Source organism: Leuciscus leuciscus, assembly GCF_965113295.1.
Source record: "Leuciscus leuciscus genome assembly, chromosome: 16".
Taxonomy (NCBI): Eukaryota; Metazoa; Chordata; class Actinopteri; order Cypriniformes; family Leuciscidae; genus Leuciscus; species Leuciscus leuciscus.
In genome coordinates, this window is record NC_138740.1 from 6,221,136 (window position 1) to 6,244,957 (window position 23,822).

General features: G+C 37.4%; 2 protein-coding genes across 2 annotated transcripts in view; one reads left to right on the forward strand and one right to left on the reverse strand.

Moving 5' to 3' along the window:
- Window positions 1–15,226, reverse strand: part of drd1b (dopamine receptor D1b) — a 37,431-nt gene extending 22,205 nt beyond the window's left edge. The window contains exons 1-5 of the mRNA XM_082141362.1: window positions 14,704–15,226; window positions 13,518–13,609; window positions 12,078–12,125; window positions 11,836–11,979; window positions 6,851–6,963 (exon numbers count right to left, since the gene is read on the reverse strand). The gene's annotated coding sequence lies outside the window, so the exon portion shown is untranslated. The remainder of the gene's footprint in view (window positions 1–6,850; window positions 6,964–11,835; window positions 11,980–12,077; window positions 12,126–13,517; window positions 13,610–14,703) is intronic.
- Window positions 15,227–15,407: 181 nt separating this feature from the next.
- Window positions 15,408–23,822, forward strand: part of LOC309477796 (DNA repair protein RAD50-like) — a 41,432-nt gene continuing 33,017 nt past the window's right edge. Inside the window, exons 1-8 of the mRNA XM_082141208.1 lie at window positions 15,408–15,563; window positions 15,732–15,881; window positions 16,975–17,058; window positions 17,214–17,365; window positions 19,910–20,095; window positions 20,887–21,091; window positions 22,409–22,537; window positions 23,543–23,708. Of these exons, the coding sequence (XP_081997334.1) occupies window positions 15,753–15,881; window positions 16,975–17,058; window positions 17,214–17,365; window positions 19,910–20,095; window positions 20,887–21,091; window positions 22,409–22,537; window positions 23,543–23,708 (1,051 nt within the window). The 5' untranslated portion in view covers window positions 15,408–15,563; window positions 15,732–15,752. The remainder of the gene's footprint in view (window positions 15,564–15,731; window positions 15,882–16,974; window positions 17,059–17,213; window positions 17,366–19,909; window positions 20,096–20,886; window positions 21,092–22,408; window positions 22,538–23,542; window positions 23,709–23,822) is intronic.

Here is a 23,822-nt window from a genome sequence, read left to right on the forward strand (position 1 = left end):
ACCTCGAGCCAAACATCATTTCGATCCTGGATCCTGGATGGATTTCAAGAGCACAGTGTCAGGAAAAGTCTGCATCCTGTGTGTTCAGTGTGCCTCATACACCAGTAAATGGATCGGACAGGTGTGTTGATTGACTATTCACACACACAAAATGAAGTCACAAGAAGTCATTCTACATTTTGCCTCCCCTGGCTATTTGTAAATGATGGTCAAATCAGGTATAACATCAGCAATGAGTGTCTTTCTAAAGAATAGAGGGTTAATAAGTCTCATAATCTGGCAAATGATGTTTCTTTGTTGCATTTTTAGTTATAGCAGTTCTATTTTAATATATTTTAAAATGTAATTTATTCTGTGAGGGCAAAGCTGAATTTTCAGCATCATTACTCCAGTCTTCAGTCATGATCCTTTAGAAAAAAAAAAAAAAAATCTAATATGCTTATTTGCTGCTCAAAAGACTTTGCTTATTATCAAATGTTGAAAACGTGCTACTTAATATTTTTGTTGAAACCATGATTTATTGTTTTCTGGATTATTTGAGACTGGTATGTGAGTGACAACATTCCTATTCACACATGTTAAATTAAACTAGAAGTCACTCCATTTCTATTCCTTTGTTGTCTGAGTATGATGCTCAAGTCAAATAATATAGTTGTGATGTGCAAACTATTATGTATGTTATCTAAAAAAGATAGGTTTCTCAAGAGGGCTGCTCAGTGTCACCTCAATACCTGGAAAGTGATGCTTCAGTTAACCTTGAGAAGGTCTTGTTGAGAACTTCTATTGATTATATTTTTGACATCATTTCGATCCTGGATCCTGGATGGATTTCAAGAGCACAGTGTCAGGAAAAGTCTGCATCCTGTGTGTTCAGTGTGCCTCATACACCAGTAAATGGATCGGACAGGTGTGTTGATTGACTATTCACACACACAAAATGAAGTCACAAGAAGTCATTCTACATTTTGCCTCTCCTGGCTATTTGAAAATGATGGTCAAATCAGGTAAAACATCAGCAATGAGTGTCTTTCTAAAGAATAGTGGGTTAATAAGTCTCATTATCTGGCAAATTATGTTTCTTTTTTGCATTTTTAGTTATAGCAGTTCTATATTAATATATTTTAAAATGTAATTTATTCCAGTGACGGCAAAGCTGAATTTTCAGCATCATTACTCCAGTCTTCAGTGTCTCATCCCAGACAGAAACATAGTGTCTGCCCAGATCCGGCCCACATTTGGGCCGTGTGGAATCCACGTGTACCAGATGTGGGCCGGATCTGGGCCAACGCTATGCTGCTGTCTGGGATGATCCTTCAGAAATCATTCTAATATGCTGATTTGGTGCTCAATTATTAATAATGGTTCTTATTGTTATCAGTGTTGAAAACAGTTCCTTTTCGAAGCAGAACTTCGATGCTGTGTCATGGAGTTGATACTATGGGCTGGAGTTGATGGAGTTGCCTGGTCACGTGTAAACACGCACCAATAAATCATTGGCAGACGGCAGTCCATGACGTCACACGTGGAGCGCCCGCGAGGATAAAAGAGTGCCTGTAATACACGCCATCAGCTTTTTTATCTTCAGGAACCGCTTGTTTGTATGTGTGTGTAAGATAACACTCTGTTGGAGCACGTTTCACTCCCAAGGGAGCTGGATGTGCTCATTAGGATGCATTTACGGTATAAGCTCTGCTATTGTTGGATTCTCTCCCGAGGGATAAATATCTAGTGTTTGTTCAGCTAAATGAAATTTGTTCTCCATAAAATGCGATTGTATCTCTTCAGAAAATTTGGACTAAACCGTTCAATTCATATGGATTAGTTTTACGATCTCTTTATGAACTTTTTGAAGCGTCAAAATGGTAGTTGCGTAGCTGTCAATGGAGGGACAGAAAGCTCTCAGTTTTCATCAAAAAGAAGTTAATTTGTGTTCTGAAGATGAACGAACGACTTACGGGTTTGGAACGACATGACAGTGAGTTAATAATGACATAATTTTCATTTTTGATTGAACTATACCTTTAAGGGAGCTGCAACTGTTTTGAGTTGTGACGAGGGAGCTCCCTTCTCACTTGATTTTTTCTTTTAAAAAGGGATGAAGTGTTTGCACTTCATGGTTTAGGCCGCGTGTCTGCTGAAGTAACATGGCAGCTTCGATTGCAGGGTCGCAGATAGGTAGAGTAGAGGTGGATGTTGTCAAATAAGTCCTCCGCCTCTGCTTACCACCTGCGGAGGCAAGACAGGCCTGTGGGGCCCTGCACATCATGATTGCAGGTTGCATGCTCTTGTACGTTCCCCTGTGGATGGTTGCCTGGTGGTATTCCTCCTTGTTATTTTGCACTGTATAACTTAGACGAGTGAATGGAGTCTTTTATGGGTCCTGGAGAAGCACCAGCTAGAGCACTCTTTTTTTAATTGCTCTAGGCATTTAAGTAGAACTGAAGCTCCCCTGCGTTTTCCCTAGGGGTTGTGTTTTGATGGTGAGAGTCTTTGGCAATAATATTATGGCGTTCTCATATTTGCTTCCCTTCTGAAGAAGATGAGGGTTGCATTCTCCCCTTGGAAGTAGTGGTAATATCGAAGGTTATAGTTTATATTGCCCCTTTGGTAGGCTACTCCCTAAGGGCTTTGTTGAGGTGCTGATATAGCTGAGCCATATTTTCTAAGAGCTCTGCTCTTGGGGCCTTATAAGACTGACGGCTGTCCCGCAAGTGAGGGAGTAATGTTTTAAAGGCTGGGACTTCCCTTACTATAAAGCATAGAAGCTTGGGTATCTTCTCCTACTATTGAAAGATATTGGCTTAGGGAGTGGTGCCACTATATGCAAGTAATTTTGAATGTTCCCTTGGGGTTGATGTACTCTGATTCGTAATCAGTGCAGTCAATTTATGATATGCCCATTATATTTGTGCATATTCACAGTTTAGATTCCCAAGGCAGGCATTCTCTTAGCATTGCGTAGTGGGTATTGGTTCTCCATAGTGCCAACTCCATGACGCATGTCTTGTTGCCATGCCTAGGCTTGCCTGCACATCTCCTTCAGGCAAAAGTGTTGATGATGTGTATTTCGGCTGCCCTTTTATACTGATGGGCGCTCCAGTTGTGACGTCATGGACTGCAGTCCGTCATAGGTGTGCTTCAGACACCGATCATACTGATGCCATCCCCATTGTGTCAACTTCATGACGCAGTATCTCGTTTCCTTATCAGGGAGCTGGGGTTACATACGTAACCTAGACGTTTTCACTGCTTTAAATTTGTATGATTTTTTGGGAAACTTTTTTCAGGATTCTTTGATGAAAGTAAAATTCATCTTTTAATATATATATTTTTACCATTATAAAATGTCTTTACTTTCACTTTTGATATATACACTCACCGGCCACTTTATAAGGTAGGCCTACACCTGTTTAACTTAAAATATCTAATCAGCCAATCACATGGCAGAAACTCAATGCATTTAGGCATGTAGATGTAAAAGCAATTTTCAGAGATTAATAAAAACAGCATCAAAGGTGTAAGAAACTTTCAAGAAGCAAAAATTGTTTTAAAGAGAAAAGGTTTATTCTTTGAGGATTCTTTTCACAGCCGCAGCCACCCAGATGTGAAATAGAATGACCTAGTGGACTCAATGAAACATAGACATTTTATACAGGTTTCTGACATTCTTGACTCCTCCTTTCCCAGTTTCTGTAAATTTCCTTAAAGACATCTTATATCTCAAGCTGGTATGGACTGGTCCCCCCCCCCCCCCCCAGAACACATGCTATTCTTTGTCCCTGAGAAGTCAAAAGGCCTTCATCTACAATCTAAATGACCTCCTGCTTCCCTCAGGAGGGGGCCTGGGACCCTATTATTATACGACACCCTGTATTCCTTAACTAAAACTCTTTCTCGTGCCCCAGGTGGTTGTTCTCTTTCCTGGCCCATCTGGCATTATTGTGTTTGTTCTTTTATGTCCCCTTCAGCTGTAAGAGATCCTCACAGAAACATATGACTAAATGATATTAACAGTTAGGAAAACGATGAAAATTAAGTAATACTGAATTTTTCCATCACATAGACATGGTCAAGACAATCTGCTGAAGTTCAAACTCAGCATCAGAATGGGGAAGAAAGGAGATTTAAGTGACTTTATACATGGCATGATTGCTGGTGCCAGACGGGCTGGTCTGAGTATCTCAGAAACTGCTGATCAACTGACATTTTCACACACAAGCATCTCTAGAGTTTACAGAGGTAAACCCAAAAGAGAAAATATCCAGTGTGCAGCAGTTCTTTGTGCGAAATGCCTTGTTGATGTCGGAGGTCAGAGGAGAATGACCAGACTGGTTCGAGCAGATAGAAAGGCAACAGTAACTCATATAACTGCAGAAGAGCATCCCTGAACACACAACACATCCTACCTTGAAGCAGAAGGGCTACAACAGCAGAAGACACACCGGTGCCACTTCTGTCAGCTAAGAACAGACAAATGAGGCTACAATTCTCACGGGCTCAACCAAATTGGACAATAGAAAATTGGAAAAACGTTGCTTGGCCTGATGAGTCTTGATTTCTGCAGAAATTTGGCATAAACAACATAAATGCATGGATCCATCCTGCCTTGTATGAGCGGTTCAGGCTGCTGGTGGTGTAATGGTGTGGAGGATATTTTCTTGGCACCCTTTTGGCCCCTTAGTAACAATTGAGCATTGTTTAAACACCACAGCTGACCTGAGTATTGTTGCTGATCATGTCCATCCCTTTATGACCACTGTATCATTTTCTGAAAGCTACTTCCAGCAGGATAATGTGGCATGTCACAAATCCCAAATCATCTCAAACTGGTTTCTTGAACATGACAATGAGTTCACTGTACTCAAGTCACAGTCACCAGATCTCAATCCAATAGAGCACATTTGAGATGTGAAGGAACGGGAGATTCGCATCATGGATGTGCAGCCGACAAATCTGCAGCAACTGTGTGATGCGATCATGTCCATATGGACCAAAATCTCTGAGGAATGTTTCCAGCACCTTGTTGAATCTCTGCCACAAAGAATTAAGGCAGTTCTGAAGGCAAGAGGGGGTCAAACCCAGTACTAGCAAGGTGTACCTTATAAAGTGGCCGGCAAGAGTGTATATATACTGTGTTTGTATTATACTGTGTGTGTGTATATATATATATATATATATATATATATATATATATATATATATATATATATATATATATATATATATATACACACACACACACACTAACGTTATACAGAAATTAGTGAGAGACTGAACAAAATTTTACCAATTTAAGTCCAGTAACCGACCTAGAAACTGCTCAGAACACCCTAACATCCACTTAGCAACCACCCATAATACCCAAGCTGCTTATTAATATGTAAATCAAGTGGCATACCAACATGTAGAAATACATTTATATCATAGAGCGGAGCCCTAAAGAACCTCATGATTATGTTGTCAAAGTCAAGCATCACACTAGAAACCACCCACTACACAGACAAGCGCCACTCACATTTTCCGGTTATAATTATCAGTTTTCTTTTTTGGCTTTAGTGACCTCAAGTCAATATGATAGACAGTGATGATATTAAAATTGGCTTTTGGCTTTAGACTATCACTAAAGCCAAAAAATAAAATTATATTGATATGTGGCTAACACATGCATGGCACTGAAATGAGTATGATCTAACAAAAAGAAGATTAGATACGGTATTTGCACTGAGGAGTAACTTTAAATGACTTTCCATGTCTAGTAAGACAGGACTTGCTCTCTAATCAGTCTGGGAACCATGAGGAGGCAAAAGCAGACATTTGCCGAAGTAATGAGTGTCCCTAATGACACTAAGTTCATTTAATTTGTCATCAGGATGGTAATAATTGGACTCCATTATGACCTTGGTGCCGTAATTAAACTGCTGCCTGGTGATATTCTGCACACTGGCATGTAGTTGTCAGTAGTGATTATCAGCGATGAGAGAAAGGGAGTGACAAGCTACAACTTTTCTGGCAGCCCACAAAGAAAAGCCTTTTTCAAAGGCAGCGACTTTTTCTGAGAATGATGTGTCATTAGAAAAGCAAAGCGATGCAGACAGGTCCATTAGCAGGCCAAAGGCGCACGAGGTGGGAGAGCAAATTAATCAAACTACTTTCTACCATTTAAATGTGTGCTAAATTGGATAGGCGAAAGGGCCCGCATTTCAAACAGCAACCGGGCCGCCGTTTGACTTAAGGCTTTCTGGCAAACAAGTGACCTTGGCAGCCGTTTCAACTTTGATGTTTTGACTGACATTTCCGGCAATCCAATTTACACCCGTTCACACTTTTAACAGCCGGTCAATTGGTCCAACGCGGTCCAGACATATTTTATTTGGAAATATATAGATTTTTTTTTTTCACCACTGCTCAGCCACCAACCGAATTAATCTTGTTCAGAGATTAAGCATTATGTTTAATCTCTCGCTTCACCGAGCATTTTCAGATGATAATTGGCTGGGGGTTTTTTTCCTTGAGAAGATGTAACATTTCAGGGGAAATTGGGAATGATGAAAATTGAAAGCAAACACTTTGATGATTTACATAAATCATCATGATAATGGAGTAAATCAACTGATTGTCTATAGGAAATGCAATATGTCTATCCGTACCCTTAGGCTGTGTCTGCAAAACAGAGGTTGCTCTATGTTCTCTTTGCATTTGAACATGGTTAAAAATAGCCCTGGATCATGTGACAACAAATATCATGTGACGGCAAAGAGCATTTGGCAGGAATTCAAGCGTAGAGTGCACATTGAATATGGGGTCATATAAGCAATATAACTGTAATGAGATTTCTACTTTCACTACTGACCTTTTTCATTCGCCCTTTCCTTCTGGCTGATTACAAATAATTTGCGAATGATTTTTTGACAGTTTCTCTGGCTGTAGAATTGTGTAGGTCTTGCTTTCCAATATATCTGTAACCTGAATGAGGAAAAAATAGATGGCAATCATTCTGATAACAAGTGAAACAGTCACCTTTCTTGCTGCAGCTTGGTCTTACATAAAGAACTTTCAATGTTCAATTCTCTTTGGTTCAGCATGAGCATGTGGCCTGCCTCTTTGAAGTAATCTTTAATATTATATTTATCAAATATTAATTCAAAGAAATTTCCTAGTAATCGAATTTTTTAATTTTTTATTAAGTACAAAGGTAAACGTACGTTTTATGTAGGTCTACATGCTGAGATAGTATATAGTAGATGATATTTCATATTGGAGATATTAAGGTATCTGGATTATTTAAAAGATATGCACTGCAATATCTATGCAACGGCAGCTATACTGTACTGTTGTTTACCTCAGACAGCAGTTTCTACTTGTCCTAAAGGAAATGTGCAACTACTTTAAAAATGTAAATCACCATCATTCAATCATCTTCATTAAAACATGCAATCACCATTGTTTTGATGTTTTAACACCTTCAAACATCAAGCTTCCCATCATAGTTATAGAACATAGAACAAAGATTATTGGAGTTGTTTCACAAGCAAATACTATTCAGTCTTTTCCAATGAGCCTGGGTTGGGTACGGTTGCCAGGAAGTTGTTGCTAACTGGTAGAACACTATTTATACTATTTATAATGGTCACGAGATTTTATTCTTGATTCGAAATACATTATTAGAATATAAACTTGTCCTAAAGGAAATGCACAACCCAAGTCAAAGAGCCCAGGATGCTCCTTCAATGTAAATCTTTTTTAGTGTTTTGACCATTTATTGTTCAAATTTGGGCCGCAACAACCCGCGCAATTTCTGTCTGTATAGCACAAACGGTGCGGGATGAGTTACGTGATTAAGTTTAATACGTTCGCGCTACTATCTTATGAGTCTTCAAATGTTTGATCTATTTTGAAACAAGTTCTCAAATACATTAGTGGTGAAAAAAGGAAGTGATAAAAGGCCAAATAAACAAGTCTCTTTGATCGTAAAACCTCAGCTTTAAATAGCTAACAGTCTTTGGTCATTTAGTCAAACCCTTAAAGTACCATCAATTTATCTGAGATTCTAGTCAGACGAAAAATAACAACTTGGGGGGACTGGCAGAAGTCTCACCCGGGTCACTGACATCTCCTCTCATCTCCTGAACTCACTGAAGTTCTGGTCTTTGATCCCTAGCTAGTATGTAGCACCTCACGCAGAACGCTCATGGCCACCCATGTGAGATATATGATATTCTGCTTTATGCAAAATGGAGTAGTGGAATGAAAACTACTGCAATGTTAAAGCCCCTTTAAGGCAAGTCAGTCTGCTTGGTGGCCATTTTCATATCATAAAACCCCTTAGGCAACTATTTCCAGCCTTGGAAGTACTGATTGAAAGAGGAAAGATCAAACTTTACAAAACTGTTGGTCAAGTTTAATAACGTATTTCGAAACAAGAATAAAATCTTGTGACCATTATAAACAGTGTTTAATGAGTCAAATCATGAAACTAAATTGTAGAGCTAGAGTAAAATAGTCCATTAGTTTCTTTAACTGTAAGGTGGGATTTTCATTCCTAAAGTTGCCATGATGTCTCCTTCAGAATTCTTGGGAGAAATAAACACACTTGTCTTCTGGATCTACTTTCAAGGTTTTACACGAGTTCCCCAAAAATGGTTTTGCCTGATTTGCTATATTTTATTTATAGAGAGGAAGGCAACAGTGAAAATGGTCAAACAACAATGGGCCAGACTCAAATCTTTGTAACCTGTATGACAAATGTGACAAAGACATTCATAATGTTACAAAAAAAATCTATTTCAAATGCTGTTCTTTTGAACTTTCTATTCATAAAGAATTCTGGAAAAGTATAACAAAATTAGCAGAAAAACTGTTGCAATGTTTCTTGAGCACCAGATCTAGTCTCAGCCTCAGACGTCACGCCCGTTGGCTGAACGTCTGATGCATCTGGCACACTCAACCGGAAACACTTCAGGATTTTCAAAGTCGTCATCTGATTGGTTCAATAATACAGGACGTCCGGGAGACGAGTGTGTCGCGTTCTTTAATGGCCCGCCTGGAAACAAATGATGTGACACCAAACCCCCTTGTGGAAGAAAAACGCTGTCGTGTTTACAACTGTGACAATGAGCGCTTACCAGGATCAACTAAACGCTGGATTTTCGCGGCTCCATTGTTCCAGTAAACGTGCACAACATTCATGAATGGATCATTTATTAAATGTACGCCAGTCTGTTATTGTACGGGCATCGACTTCATGACGCGGAACAAAACTAACGGTGATTTTCTTGGGCGGTCCTTGGCCAACTAAAGCTGCGATCATAGAGTCCAGACCTTCTGCTGTCAGTCTGAAGGTCTGGCCACGTGAGACTACACCAGTTGATTTCTGAAGGATCATGTGACACTGGAGTAATGATGCTGAAAATTTAGCTTTGCATCATAGGAATGATCTACATTTTAAAATATAATTAAAGAGAGAAAAAAGTTATTTTAAATTGTAAACTGTTTTTACATTTACTTGTTTGTTCAAAAAATGAGCATCTGAGGCTTCTTTCAAAAACATTAAAAACATCCCAACCAGAAATCTGGTTTCAAACCAGTTTCAGGCACCCCAAAATCACATCTAATGGCAAGCGAACCATTGAGCTAATTTTTTTTATTTATTTTTTTTATGAATAATGCTGATTTCCCCGTTGAATAATAAGTTCTTTCAACCAGTCTACCAGACACTGCTTTTAATCTCCCAATCATCTGGCTTTAAATCGCATGCCCTAAAGCCTTCTTTTCTCGATATAGACCATTTTTATTTTTAGATTTCACACACAGCCAATGTCTCCAAAGTCAGAGCAGCGAAATATGGTATCTGTCTTGGCTGAAGCTTGTTAAATCAGTGTTAGTGAGCTGCCTCCTCTCTCTCGCTGTCTCTCTTTTGTGTAACAGAGCATGTGTAGTGTCTGCTAGAAACCATCCGAGTCCCAACAGATCCAGCTGATTTGCTTCCCAACCCACCTCGAAATAACTTCCTGCCCACGTACCGCACTTCACCTGCCTGCGCTTTTGTTTCAGGATCCTGATAAGGAACTTTGTATGTGTGGGCTTCAGGTACTGTATACCTTTATATGTTTTATACATTGCATACTTGTAACATATATTCAGTTATTTTTGACTGACTTTCATGGACCTTCAGTTTGTTTCTATCCATTTTTTTGCGGTGTGGTTCTTTGTCTGCCTTGATTTGAGTTTGCTCATGTGGATAATTAAAGACTTTCTTAATCTGATCTTCTTCTTTATTCGGTGTTCTCTGCAACCGTGCATGACAGAAGACCGGACCAACTATGGACTTTGCAGCACGGTTTGCTGCTTCGACCCGGAGTGGCCATGACTGAATGAATTACTCGCTGCAGTTCTGCCGACGCTGAAATCTTTGTATTGGATCAGGGCTAACTATCACCACCCAGTAGACCTCCCCGTCCCCAGAGCCCATCCCGTCAGATACTACGCCAAATCAATCCTATTCAAAATCAATGTGATAAACAAGTTAGGTCAAAAATAATATAAAAGTAATCGGATTAGATTACCTTAAATGTTTATTGTAATGGATTACATTACTAACTACAATTTTTGTCATGTAATTTGGAATCAGTAACTAAATTTGTATGTAATCTATCCAGCACTGTATATGCTTTCAAGAACAGCTTTAGGGGCTGTTTTCATGGGAATCTCATGAATAACTATATTACATAATCATGACAAACTGTATTATTTCCAATACAAAATTTGTGTTAGATATATCATGACCGACAATGTCTCACAAAAGAAGATTTTTGTTTTCACCAGCTTGTTTTATAGAGCAAACAAGAGCCAGACAGGAAATAGAAACTAATCAATGTTAATTTCTGCTGCTTTTAAGATATAATCTTGTAACTTACTCATTACTTCATAATCTAATCACATCCAACCTCATTTCACTGACTCATTTCAACTATTTGTTCCCCTACATCTGTTAAAATGAAGTGGCAGCCCATGGAGGTTTGAAGTACACTCTTAAAAATAAAAAAAATGTATTGACATCGACGGTTCCATTAAGACCCTTAAACATCCATCACACAAAAGATTCTTTATAGTGTAAAAAGGTTCTTCAGCATATTAAAACATTTTATACACTAAACAAAAAGGGGGAAAAGGATTCTTTTAAGACCTGATCACTGAAAGTTATCGCTAAAATGTTTGTTTTTTAATGGCGTCGCAGCAAAACCTCCCTTTTCGAAACCTTTCTTTTAAAGAGTGTAAATAAATATAGTGCACCAAAAGCACATCAAAGAGAAAGCTTCCCAAGTTATGGTCACACATTATTATTTATTGCAGCATTATTAAAGAAATCACGTAGTAACATGTGGTCGAAAAGCACTTATCAAAATTAGATTTAAACTTTGAGGTTGTCCTGCTAAGCCATTTACTGTATAAAAGCAATAGATGGACAATTAAACAGCTATTTAATGCAATGATCTAAACAGAAGTCAAAGCGAATGAATCAAAAGTCACTGCTGGTTATGCATTTGGACATCCAGTCCTGGAAAAATGTGAAACATCGACGGATGAACGTCAGCTCTTGATTAGTCCTCAAATTAATCTTGCGAACCATGACTTTGTCTTTTAGACAGTGTTCTCCGATCTTACAAAACAACATGAAGGGAAGAAAAATACACATACCTGAATACATCATTGGGCCAACTTTCAAGGCACATATATATATATGAGAGAGAGAGAGAGAGAGAGAGAGAGAGAGAGAGAGAGAGAGAGAGAGAGAGAGAGAGAGAGAGAGAGAGAGAGAGAGAGAGATATCTCGCTTACCGAATTCTGAAGGAGAAATCTGATGTTGTGCAGTAAGAGTCTAAGAGCAGTGCGACATTCGACAGCGCCGTCTTGATCAGTGATTTCTGCTGAAACTAATGTCTTCAGAAGCTCTTGAGCAATGAACTCTTTACAGCTGCACATCTGAAAGAAAACAGGCCAAGTCTTGATCATATACAGTATATGATATCTTCAAATGTCATATTTTCCTCTACAGGCCTGTTAAGCTACTCGAAACTCACCTCTCCGCTTTCAATATGCACATTCGGCATGTATACTGTGTTCATGTCCTTGAAAAGATGCAGAAAATGACAGTGTTGGTCTTTCAAAAAAAAAGTATTTATAGTGTAAAAGCAGAAATTTGAAGTGACAATTGACAATTTTTTTAAGGGTGCGTCTCAATCAGTTTCCTAGTTCAGTAGTCAGGGCACTGATCAGGGATTTGGCCATTTTAAGAGCTGTCTCAATCTTTCCAGTGCACTGAAGCGTTCGCTTCCTATAAAGTCCCACAGTGCACCGTGAAAACCAGACCTGTTAGCCTAGGAGTTTCTTTCTTTTGTTGAACACAAAAGAAGATATTTTGAAGAATGTTATGGCGCTTTTCCACTACACAGTACCGGCTCGGCTCGACTCGACTCGACTCGACTCGCCTTTGTTTGGTTTTCCACTGTGTAAAAGTTGTACCTGTACCCGCTTCCAGGTACTTTTTTTTGTACCACCTCCGGCGAGGTTCTGAGCGAGCTGAGGCGATACTAAAATGTGACGTGAAAACACGGCAGACTGCTGATTGGTCAGAGAGAATCGTCACTATTCACTGCGTCATCATTGCACGCGCCAGACGGAGTATCCTGAATAAAAAACAGCAAAAACAAAAACAAAACCATCCAAAAACAGCATACACTCGATTTCCTCCATTGTCCTGTGTGTGTGGGTAGCGGGTGTGTGTCGCGTAGAAGAAGTCACGGCAGTTTCCTGCGGCGTCGAGTCGAGTTGAGCTGGTACTGGTAATGGAAAAGCACCATTAGTAACCAGACAGTTGATGGACCCCATTGACTTCCATAGAAGAAAAAAATACTATGGAAGTCAATGGCTACCATCAACTGTCTGGTTACTAACATTCTTCAAAATATCTTCTTTTGTGTTCAACAGAAAAAAGAAACTCATACAACTATTAACTATCCCTAATGGAAGGGATCCCTAATATCTCTAATAGGGTTAACTATCCCTAATGGAAGTTCGGAAGCACAAAACATAAATCATGTGAGCCAACTCACTACACATAATGACATTTTTAGACATTTTTAAAAACAAAAGATGTTTTTAAATTACAAACCATTATTAAATCATATTTCAGCATAAACCTACATCGCTAGACAGGTAATGAACATAACATTTATCATTTATTTACGGCCGAAATGTTTTGCGTATACATAACAAGAAAAGTATGTATCATAATGTACTTTAAATAACATTAAAACATAATATAATAAAGATCTCAGTGCTGCTGTTGTTCATAAACACCAGTAGTGATGTTGTATAGTGAGGACGTTGTCATACTGTCCTCACAGTGTCCGAATTAATGTACACGATATACTGGTTCACGGCCTAGAAAGCTAGGAGGCTGATTGAGACGCACCCTAAGTAAGATTGTCATGTTTATGTTCACTGAGCATGTTACTTACAAATGTGAAGAGATGTGCATAATCCATGAGGTCTCTGAGGTGGTAAAGTGCCTCACGTATCGTGTCATCCCCCTGAGCCATGTGCTGCAATGCTATAAAGGAAAAACAGCACAGTTGGAACAGTTTTTGGGACCTAGGAATACACATATATATATATATATATATATATATATATATATATATATATATATATATATATGTGTGTGTGTGTGTGTGTGTGTGTGTGTGTGTGTGTGTGTGTGTGTGTGTGTGTGTGTGTGTGTGTGTGTGTGTGTGTGTGTGTGTGTGTGTGTCAATTAGTGAATTAGCATGCTAATTCATTCTAGAAACATGCTAGCAGCACTAATCCAAACATCAATTTTTTTCCTGAGAGACTGTATTGCCTTCAAACCCTTCAAAATTTAAACTACTTTAAACGTCAAACTACTTGCAATTGAACATCTTGAAACAGCTTCAAACGGAAAACCTTCAAAGTTCATATTAGAATGATTTCTGAAGTATCTGTCTGAAGTAAAGCTGCTTTGAAACTATCTGTATTGTTAAAAGTGCTATATGAATGAAGGTGACTTGACTTCATCATGTGACACTGAAGACTGGAGTAATGATGCTGAAAATTCAGCTTTGACAACACAGGAATAAGTTACATTTTAAAACAGAAAACAGTTATTCTAAATTATAATGATATTTCACAAGGTTATTTTTATTTTAATAATCTTAATTTTTCATTTAAATAATCTTAATTATTCCAAACTGTAGATTCTTGTTTTTTTTATATCCTCACCCTCGTGACTCTACTCACTCTCTTCAGCTGGAATCTCATTTGAGCCTCTTTTATTATTATTTTATTTTATTTTTATTAAATGCTTGAAGAAAAGAAAAGAAAAGAAGCACCACCGCCACCAAGTGGACGGATGTGGTGATGACAACGACACTAAACTTTAAATGGGAAAATGTGCCTGCCGAATTAATGTGAATATAAACAAAATATGTAGGAAAATTCACAGTGTTTTTAAATTATATATTTGTATAAAATGCAATTTAGAATAATGAGCTATTACATAATTTTGTCGTTTTGGGAAGCCAACGGAATATCTGTGACTCTACACATCAGAATATGTACTTTTCACCTGTTTCGGGCGGTCAGTAAATCAGTGTGAATGATACGATCCTACTTCGGAGTACTTACAGACAAGAAACAGCATGAGAGGGAAGATTTGAGCGATTGTGGGTGGAGGTTTGCAGGTCCGTGAGCCTTTGAAATCACTGAATACGCGAACACGAATCGACCATTTTGCACATCCTTAAAGCTGAAAGCTCTTCTTCGTCCACATCTACAAACCAAACTTTGGTGATGTTCATGTTGATACTGTTAAACTAACCAACAGTTTCCTCAGAAAAGTTGCATCACGTGACAAGAGCATTTGATAAGTTTTGAGAATGTGCTGCTAGAAAACCATTCTAGTTCTGAAAGCAAAACTAATAATCTGGCTGTGTTCAAAATAGCACTACTTCAACAAATCCTGTTTTAATGTAGGCTATAATATGAGAAATACTACAAAGTTCACGGTTTTAATTCAGCTGTAGGAATTTACATTAAAAATCAAAACAGTGCATGGAATTGTAATATGGTGATGGTCATGGGGACTTCGGGGAAAATAAGAGAATATAATTTCTTTTCTTTTTTTTCCCAATATTATTTAATTATATATACAAATCACAATTGTTTGTACTTTATGCATTTGTTATTAAATGAAAAGAATCGCTGTTAAAATATTTTTAAATTATAATAAAATTGCATTGTGGGATATGTAGTTTATAGATGATTTTCGTGACGCTGAGTTGAATGCGGAAGTACGTCACTGCGCCGACGCGGGAAACACGCGACTGACTGAGACTGACTGCCTGCAGTCAAAACAAACTAGTACAGTTTACGTGGAGTTTACTGCGTTATTTATTCTGAGTGAGTTATTTTAATAAAATGTAATGCTATTTTAGAGCCGTGTTAAATTATTTATAGAATTTTTTCCAGCCCAGCTGCAATCTAACGTTAGTACGATTGTATTGCAAGTAATTATTTGTACTATCTAATCAACTTCACAGGCTTTCCTTAATATGGGAAGAAATTGACAACATCACTTTAAAGTTCTGGTGATTAAAATGCGATTTTTTAATTGTGTGCACTGATAATTAATTTGACTTTTATATAATTTCAAGGCTACAAGTCACTGGTCCAAAATGTCAAAGATTGAAAAGATGAGTATTCTGGGAGTGAGGAGTTTTGGAGTTGAGGATAAAGACAAACAAGTGATCTCCTTCTTCAGCCCTCTCACGGTGCTTGTGGGACCTAATGGAGCTGGAAAAACGGTTTGTATATTGCAGTCAGTCAGTGTGTGTGTGTGTGTGTGTGTGTGTGTATAATTGAAATGCTGGTAATGAGAAGAGTATTTAGAAGAGATTTAAACACGGCTGCACACTAACATTTGACAGAGGTGGGGAGCTTTAAAGGGATAGTTCACTCAAAAAGGACAATTATCCCATAATTTACTCACTCAAGGCAAGCCATCCTAGGTGTATATGATTTTCTTCTTTCAGCCAAACACAATCGAAGTTATGTAAAAATTTCCTGGCCCTTCCAAGCTTTATAATGGTAATGGTACCTTGTTTTTGAAGCCTGAAAAAATTCATCCATCCATGATCCATCCATCATAAAAGTAATCCATTTAACTCCAGGGGGTTAAGAAAGGCCTTCTGAATTATTTATCTTTTCCTTTGTATTCAGCTGTAACGGTATTCAAAAAGGACAACATATACTGCACATTTGTGGTCTGCTCTCGCAAATATATTTATGATATATCCCATGAATAATTCACTGGAATCCACTAAGAATCTCTGTTTTTTTCCTCTGCAAATCCTGACGTCTCTTTCCAGGTTTGTTTTCACACGGATGCTTTAAAATGTAATCGTCTCCCCTTTTTTACTTCTAATCCCTATTAGCAATGTTTACTGAAGTATTTCTAAGGCAGGTAAAGGTCATATTTATTGTATGTCGCAATGACGGAAATCGCTTTGGATTTTTATCACTCAATGTTCCAGTTAATGAACATGTTTGATTAAGGCAATTACATAATACAGACATATGTTTCTACAGCGATATGTAACACGTCCGTAATATTGCTGTGGATATAATCAGGGGTTATTATTATGGTCTGTTGTAGTAATTTGTTAAAGCTTTTACACTTTTAACTGTCCTTTTGATGTTCGATGGTTGAAGGGTGAGTAGAATAACGTCATCTCATTGTACCCAGTTTTTGAAAATGCTTTTTATTGCGTTCATGGAGTGAAACTTTTAGCTGATTGTTTTTCAGTTTAACAGAAGTTACTCCCAAAATGCACACTTGGCGTCATGGGGCGCAAGAAAAAAGGTGGATATGAACTATTTCTTTTTATGAATTTCCAGACCATCATTGAGTGTCTCAAATACATCACTTCAGGAGACTTTCCACCAGGAAGTAAAGGAAACACATTTGTCCACGATCCCAAAGTAGGTTCTTGACAGGAGTAATTCAAGTAAACAAATATAAGCTGTAATAGAAATGTTCTGATTTACAGGTATTTTTGCTTTTCTTATTCAAATTTAGCAAAAGCAGGTTGTATTGTCCATGCAAGAGTGTTATAGATAGTGTTGGTCTGTTGTAGGATGCTCATGAAACGGATGTACGGGCACAGATCAGACTCCAGTTTAGAGATGTGAATGGCGATGCTGTGGCAGTCCAGAGGTCTATGCAAAGCACACAGAAGGGCAAGAAAACTGAGTTTAAAACCCTTGAGGGTGTCATTACCAGAATCAAGTAAGTTTTGTGTTTTCAAGTCAAGTCACCTTCATTTATATAGCACTTTTTACAATACAGATTTTGTTGAAAATAACACAACAAAGTTTGTTTCTGCTGTACAGCAGATCTAGAAGAAAATAGTGTCATTGTCAAGTTTAAGTAAGTTCAGTGTTGATTAATTTCCGTTATAAGAATCATTAGTTATTAATTTTGTTAATTTATATATACAGCAGCTCTGGGTAAAACAGTGATGTCATCGTCCAGCTCAGTTCAGTTCTCATCTTAAAGGAGAACTCCGGGCAATTTTTAAGTTAATCTTGATCGTTATACCTTTGTGAGTACTGTCTATAGAAAAAAAAAACTAACCGGATTGGTGCTTGCAACACGGAGCTGCTACAGCTAATGCCCAGAGCTCCCACTCAGCTAAAACGGCAGTTATGGGGGCATTAATCTAAAGAGTGTCTTTGTGCCTCTTAACAGACACAAAATGCAATTAAAATGTCTGTCCAACATGAACAGGGCCCCCTTACATGACAACAAGATGCGTTTAGCACCTTAGCCATTGTTTAAACTCACCTAAATAGTGTTTTAGACGGCTAGCTGTAGTCTCGCGCTGAAGTCCCGTGGGAACTCAGTTGTAGCCGGAAAAAGGTAAATAGCAGTGAAGAAGAAATAGTTCGCGTTTTTGCCGTTCCGAATTGTGGCAACAGAATGCGAAAATACAAGAACTTTTTTCATCGTCTTCCTTTCCATGTCCTCGAGATTCTGCAGTTATGGCTAGTTGTACTTCAACTTGATGTGCAAACTCCCATACAAGTACTACGCGCTAAAGATTACGGCATTTGCAGCGAACACTTTGACAAGGATGACTACACAGACACAACACAGCGGGGTCATGGAAAGGAAGACGATGAAAATGTAAGTTCTTGTATTTTCGCATTCTGTTGCCACAATTCGGAACGATCAACTGAGTTCCCACGGGACTTCAGCGCGAGACTACAACTAGCCGTCTAAAACACTATTTAGGTGAGTTTAAACAATGGCTAAGGTGCTAAACGCATCTTGTTGTCATGTAAGGGCCCTGTTCATGTTGGACAGACATTGCAATTGCATTTTGTGTCTGTTAAGAGGCACAAAGACACTCTTTAGGTTAATGCCCCCATAACTGCCGTTTTAGCTGAGTGGGAGCTCTGGGCATTAGCTGTAGCAGCTCCGTGTTGCAAGCACCAATCCGGTTCGTTTTTTTTTTTCTATAGACAGTACTCACAAAGGTATAACGATCAAGATTAACTTAAAAATTGCCCCGAGTTCTCCTTTAAGGCGTCAATGACGGCAGATCAATAATATTGTTCAATATTAAGTTGTCTCTTACTAATCTCTTATGCGCACCAAGGCAAAACTACAGTAAAAAAAATAATACTGTGAAATATTATTTTCTATTTTCTATACTCTAGACTGCGACCTTTTTTCCTGCCGGTGCGACATCATTTTGTTAGAGGTCTCTCTGGTGCCACTACCAACTTGTTAAATTGATAAGCGCTGCCGTTTCTGTAGCGTATGAGAAACATTAAACGATATACGCGCCAAAAAGCGCACTACACGTTTAGTTACACAAACTGTAAAATACATATTTATATTGAATTCTGTTATATTATTAATTTAGACATGTACTTCTTTATTACAGTAAATATATTAAAGAAGTAATGGAATATAATAACAGTATTTTTTGTTTTGATTTTAAGATATGTGCATTTTTTGCTTTTGTATTTATACTAAATGTGTTTAGGCTATTATAACAAATATCATATAAATCATATAGTTATTTTTGCATGTTAGTTCAACTCAAATTACTGTCAAAGGTGCATAAAAAAAACATGTACAAGCACAACTAATAATGAATATTATTATTAATTATTTTTGGTGCTAGAACTTGGTGGATCTGATGCTACTGCGCTCAAATGTATGTCTAGAGCCCTGATAATATATTCAAAATGTAATTTATTCCTGTGATGCAAAGCTGAATTTACTCCAGTATTCAGTCTCACATGATCCTTCAAAAATCTGTTTAATATGCTGATTTGCTGCTCAAGAAGCATTTCTTCTTCTTCTTATTATTATTATTATATTTTTGTGGAAACTGTGATGCATTTTTGTTCAGGATTATTAGGTGAATAGAAAATAATAAAAACAGCATCAGTTAGAATATAAATGTTTTGTAACATTATAAATGTTTTTACTGTCACTTTTTGATCAGTTTAATGTGAAAAAGTTGAATGGTATGTCTATTTATCATGTGATTTAAAACGTTTAATTAATATACATTTTAATGTAAATTAATTATATTTCTGACCTTTTGCTATTGACAACATGTACTTTTTGGTGTTTTTTTCTCTTGTGCATATTTTTATGAAAGAACACAGTTTCCTTTGTAGAACTTGGAATTCATGAGGTTTGCCATTTCTTGCTCCCACTTGGCTCTTGAAAAGTGTGCATTATGTTCCCTGTTTGAAGCAGTCGTTTGCTTGTTGGATGTTAATACATCTTGACCTCTTTTGATGCCAGGCACGGAGAGAAAGTGAGCCTGAGCTCTAAATGTGCTGAACTAGACCGTGAGATGATCTCATCCCTGGGCGTCTCCAAAGCTGTCATCAGCCATGTCATCTTCTGCCACCAAGAGGAGTCCAACTGGCCTCTCAGTGAAGGGAAAGCCCTCAAGCAGAAGTTTGATGAGATTTTCTCAGCCACAAGGTATTTTTATCTGGACAACAACTTTCTCACTGAAGCTTCATTCTCATTGAAAGGGTCATATTGTACTTTTTATTATTGTTCTTCTTTTCCTGAGGTCCACATATGACTCTTTGGTAAAATCTGCATCATGTTTTAGTTTTTCATTTTACATCCTCTCTCTGAAACTTAGAATTAGACGATCCCCTTCACAAATGCTTAATGGGCAACAGCACTGAATGCCTTTAATTTTTGGCTGGTCATTTTTATAGCAATAATGCTTTTCGAGTGTGAAGGATGTTTTCAGTCAGTTTATGAGTTCATCAAGTTATTTTATCTCAAAAGATCTAGGAAAATTGATTCTTGCCTCATAGATTTCTCATCCTCATAACAGCATTTGAATAAGGTTTTAATCATTAATATATGTTATATATATATAAGAACATTAAATGATATAGGCCTACAAGAAAACAATCATCATCCCCTTCCAAAGTCTTTTTAAAACTTTGATATTTGTATATAATTATTTATTTCCCCCTTTGTTTAATGCATCTTTTTACCCTATAAAGGACTGTTGTGTATTATCTACACAATATATGTTTTGTAAATACTGTAAATTCTCAACAATCATGCCAGAAAAGCTTTGACTCTATGGGTGTAATTCTGTAGGCCTACACCAATAGATGGCAATAAATGAGTGTCTATTTAAACAGACTGTTTGCTGCACATTGGCTTGTTGTCCTGTGGTTTCATTTACTCATATTAAGCTGGCATTGCAAAATGGCTGAAAATAACCACAGCCTTTTTGCTTAAAGGTACATTAAGGTATTGGACACCCTGAAGACGTTGAGGCAGAAGCAGACCCAGACTGTTAATTCCTGCAGGATGGAGCTAAAGTACCTCAAACTGAACAAAGATAAAGCCCTAGAGATTAGAGAGCTGCTGTCCGCTAAAGAGGCTCAGCTTTCTTCCTCCAAAGAGAATGTCCAACGCATCGAGAATCAGATTGACCCACTGGAGGTGAGACACCAAGAATTTGTGATGGCAATTTGTTGGCTGAGACAGTTTTCTTTTATTTTAGAATAGAGGTTTTCCATTTGAGATCTGTGCCAGTTGGATAATGAATATTTAAAATTGTATTTAATAGAGGCAGGTGTATGGGTGGGCCGGTAGACACGATTAACCGGTACAAATTTTGGACTATCGTCTCTATCGCAGTTACACGCTCACGTGACGTTGCTGTGCGGCATGGTCACGAAAACGTATCATTTGCATGCGTTTTCAAGCATTGGCCTTGAATGGTTAAATACACAAACTTGTATGTCAAAACATTCATTTATGTCTTAAGTGAAAGTAAACAGCTGAGAAAGAAAACGCATGTGTAACAGTATATTGGGTCAGGGTATTCGGTCTTAAAGTGCCTTATATTCCTGCTGTCTGTCTTTCATGATTATCAAACTACAAAAGAGAGAAAATCTCTCCCTGACTAAATCACTTTTGTACATTTAATAAGAATACATTTATGTTTAACTTCCCCATTGAAGCCTATAGCATTTTTTTTATACATTTGATTACTTTATACAGTTTATGTAGCATTTCTTATTTATTTGTTCTACTGTAGTGGTTTTTTTGGGGGGGTTTTTTGGTCATATTGCTTGGAAATTGGTTTCTTATTCTTATTTTATCGCTGACTGTTTACATGTCTTCAGTGAGCTTGAGGTTTTTTTGTTGTTTTGTTTTTAAGGCTAGTATTAGTTTTTTGTGATATTGAAATTGGTAACAAGAATTATGACATTTCTATGGTATCAACATTTTTGATATCATAACCTAATTTAAAGCAAAATGATATATATGGTGAGATATATCGTTATCGATATATTACTTATATCGTGATATAAGATTTTATTCATATTATTGTTGTCTTTGGCAGCAAATTCATCCCAAAAATATATGTTGTACATGTATGTATTTACATTAACATGTAATAATGTATATTTTTAAATAATCCAGTCATTTAAATTCTTTATTAATAAAAAGGTCATCAAGATTAAATTTTTTTTTTGCATTTTATTTGATACTTGTTATGTACTTATACTTATTATTTTGATACCAAACTAAAAGATAAAATTGATCCTAAATTATTGATAAGTCTGACATCAGTGCAAAAACAGAAGCTTCACATTATGATCAGTTGAGTTAAAAACAAAAGATAGATGAGCCCCACTGTAAAATAGTCCAAATGTGTGCTTGTGACTGCACATCAGTTGAATTTTAGCCCATACACTCATGCAGTCATGTGATGTATATTCACTAAACACACTTTCCCCATATTTTCAGAACCGACTGTATGACATAGACAGCAGCCTCAGCAAAATAATGAAGTTGGATAATGACATCAAAGCTCTGGACAGCAGGAAGCAACAGATGGAGGATGATAACCGGGAACTAGAGGAAAAGATGGAGCAGGTAACCCAAGTTTTTATTTTATTTATTTTTTTATCAGTCATCAGTTATGAAGCTTTCACTGCTTCTCAGTATTAGTCATAAATGCCAGATAATGATCATGTGAAAGCAGAGGAAGTGTTTTGCATAGAAAACATGTACAGGATGTTCAGTAATTTATGGTTTTGGTATATTTACTGCTGCTGTTTTTCATCTGATGTTGGAATGAGGGGTTTGCGTTTGCTTGCTTATCTTTGTCATTTGTTTTAGATTGTTTGAAAATAAAAGAGGTCCATCCACTAAGTTTTCTTACTAAAAGCCATTCAAATTTCTTAATTTACCTAAGGGTTCTTCTGGACTACTGGGGATCCAAATGAACTTTTTATGTGTTAGTTCTCAACAGTGCTCCCATTGAAGTCACATTAGTGTTGATGCTTTGGTTCACTGGTAGTCAAGTCAAGTCACCTTTATTTATATAGCACTTTTTACAATACAGATTGTTTCAAAGCAGCTTTACAGCGATAACAGGGAAATAATGCAGCAAAGTTTGTTTCCAGAAGAAAATATTATCACAGTCCAGCTTAAGTAAGCTCAGTGATTTAGTTAATTTATATATACAGCAGCTCTGGAGAAAACAGTGATATCATCATCCAGCTCACTTCAGTTCTCAGATAATGGTGTCAATGCAGGCAGATCAATAATATTGTTGAATATTAAATTAAATGTCCCCAAGTGACAGATTTGAGTTCAACCTGAGTCATGTCTCGATTTATTCCTCCCCTCTTTCTCTCCCCAAAGGTTTCTTCTTAAATTGTAATAAAACAGAGAGAAAACCATCAATATTAAAAATGTCTGGAGAAATGTAGAGTTGTCAGCATTACAATGAAACGAAAAACCATGTTTTCTAAACATATCACCTAAAGAGAGCATGTACGGAAAGAAAAACGAAGGGCCTAAGACAGAGCCTTGCAGCACACCGTGTGTTCATTCCTTGGGGCGCCTTGACTCTGTCTTGTGCTGTGTTTTTAGGTGTTTCAGGGCTCAGATGATGAGCTGCAGGACATGTATCAGAACCACCAGCAGACTGTCAAAGAGAAGGAACGGAGACTTACAGAGTGCCAGCGCGAGTTAGAACGGGCCGGCCGAGAGTGTCAGAGGATGAACCGCATCAAATCTGACTTGCTAGTTGAGCAAGGTAGTCGTTTGCTCCTTTGCTATTCATTTATTGTTGTGTGGTGGTGGAAATGTGTTCTCTATATATGATAAAATTATAGATTAGTTATTGCAGTCCTAAAGTACACTATACTTG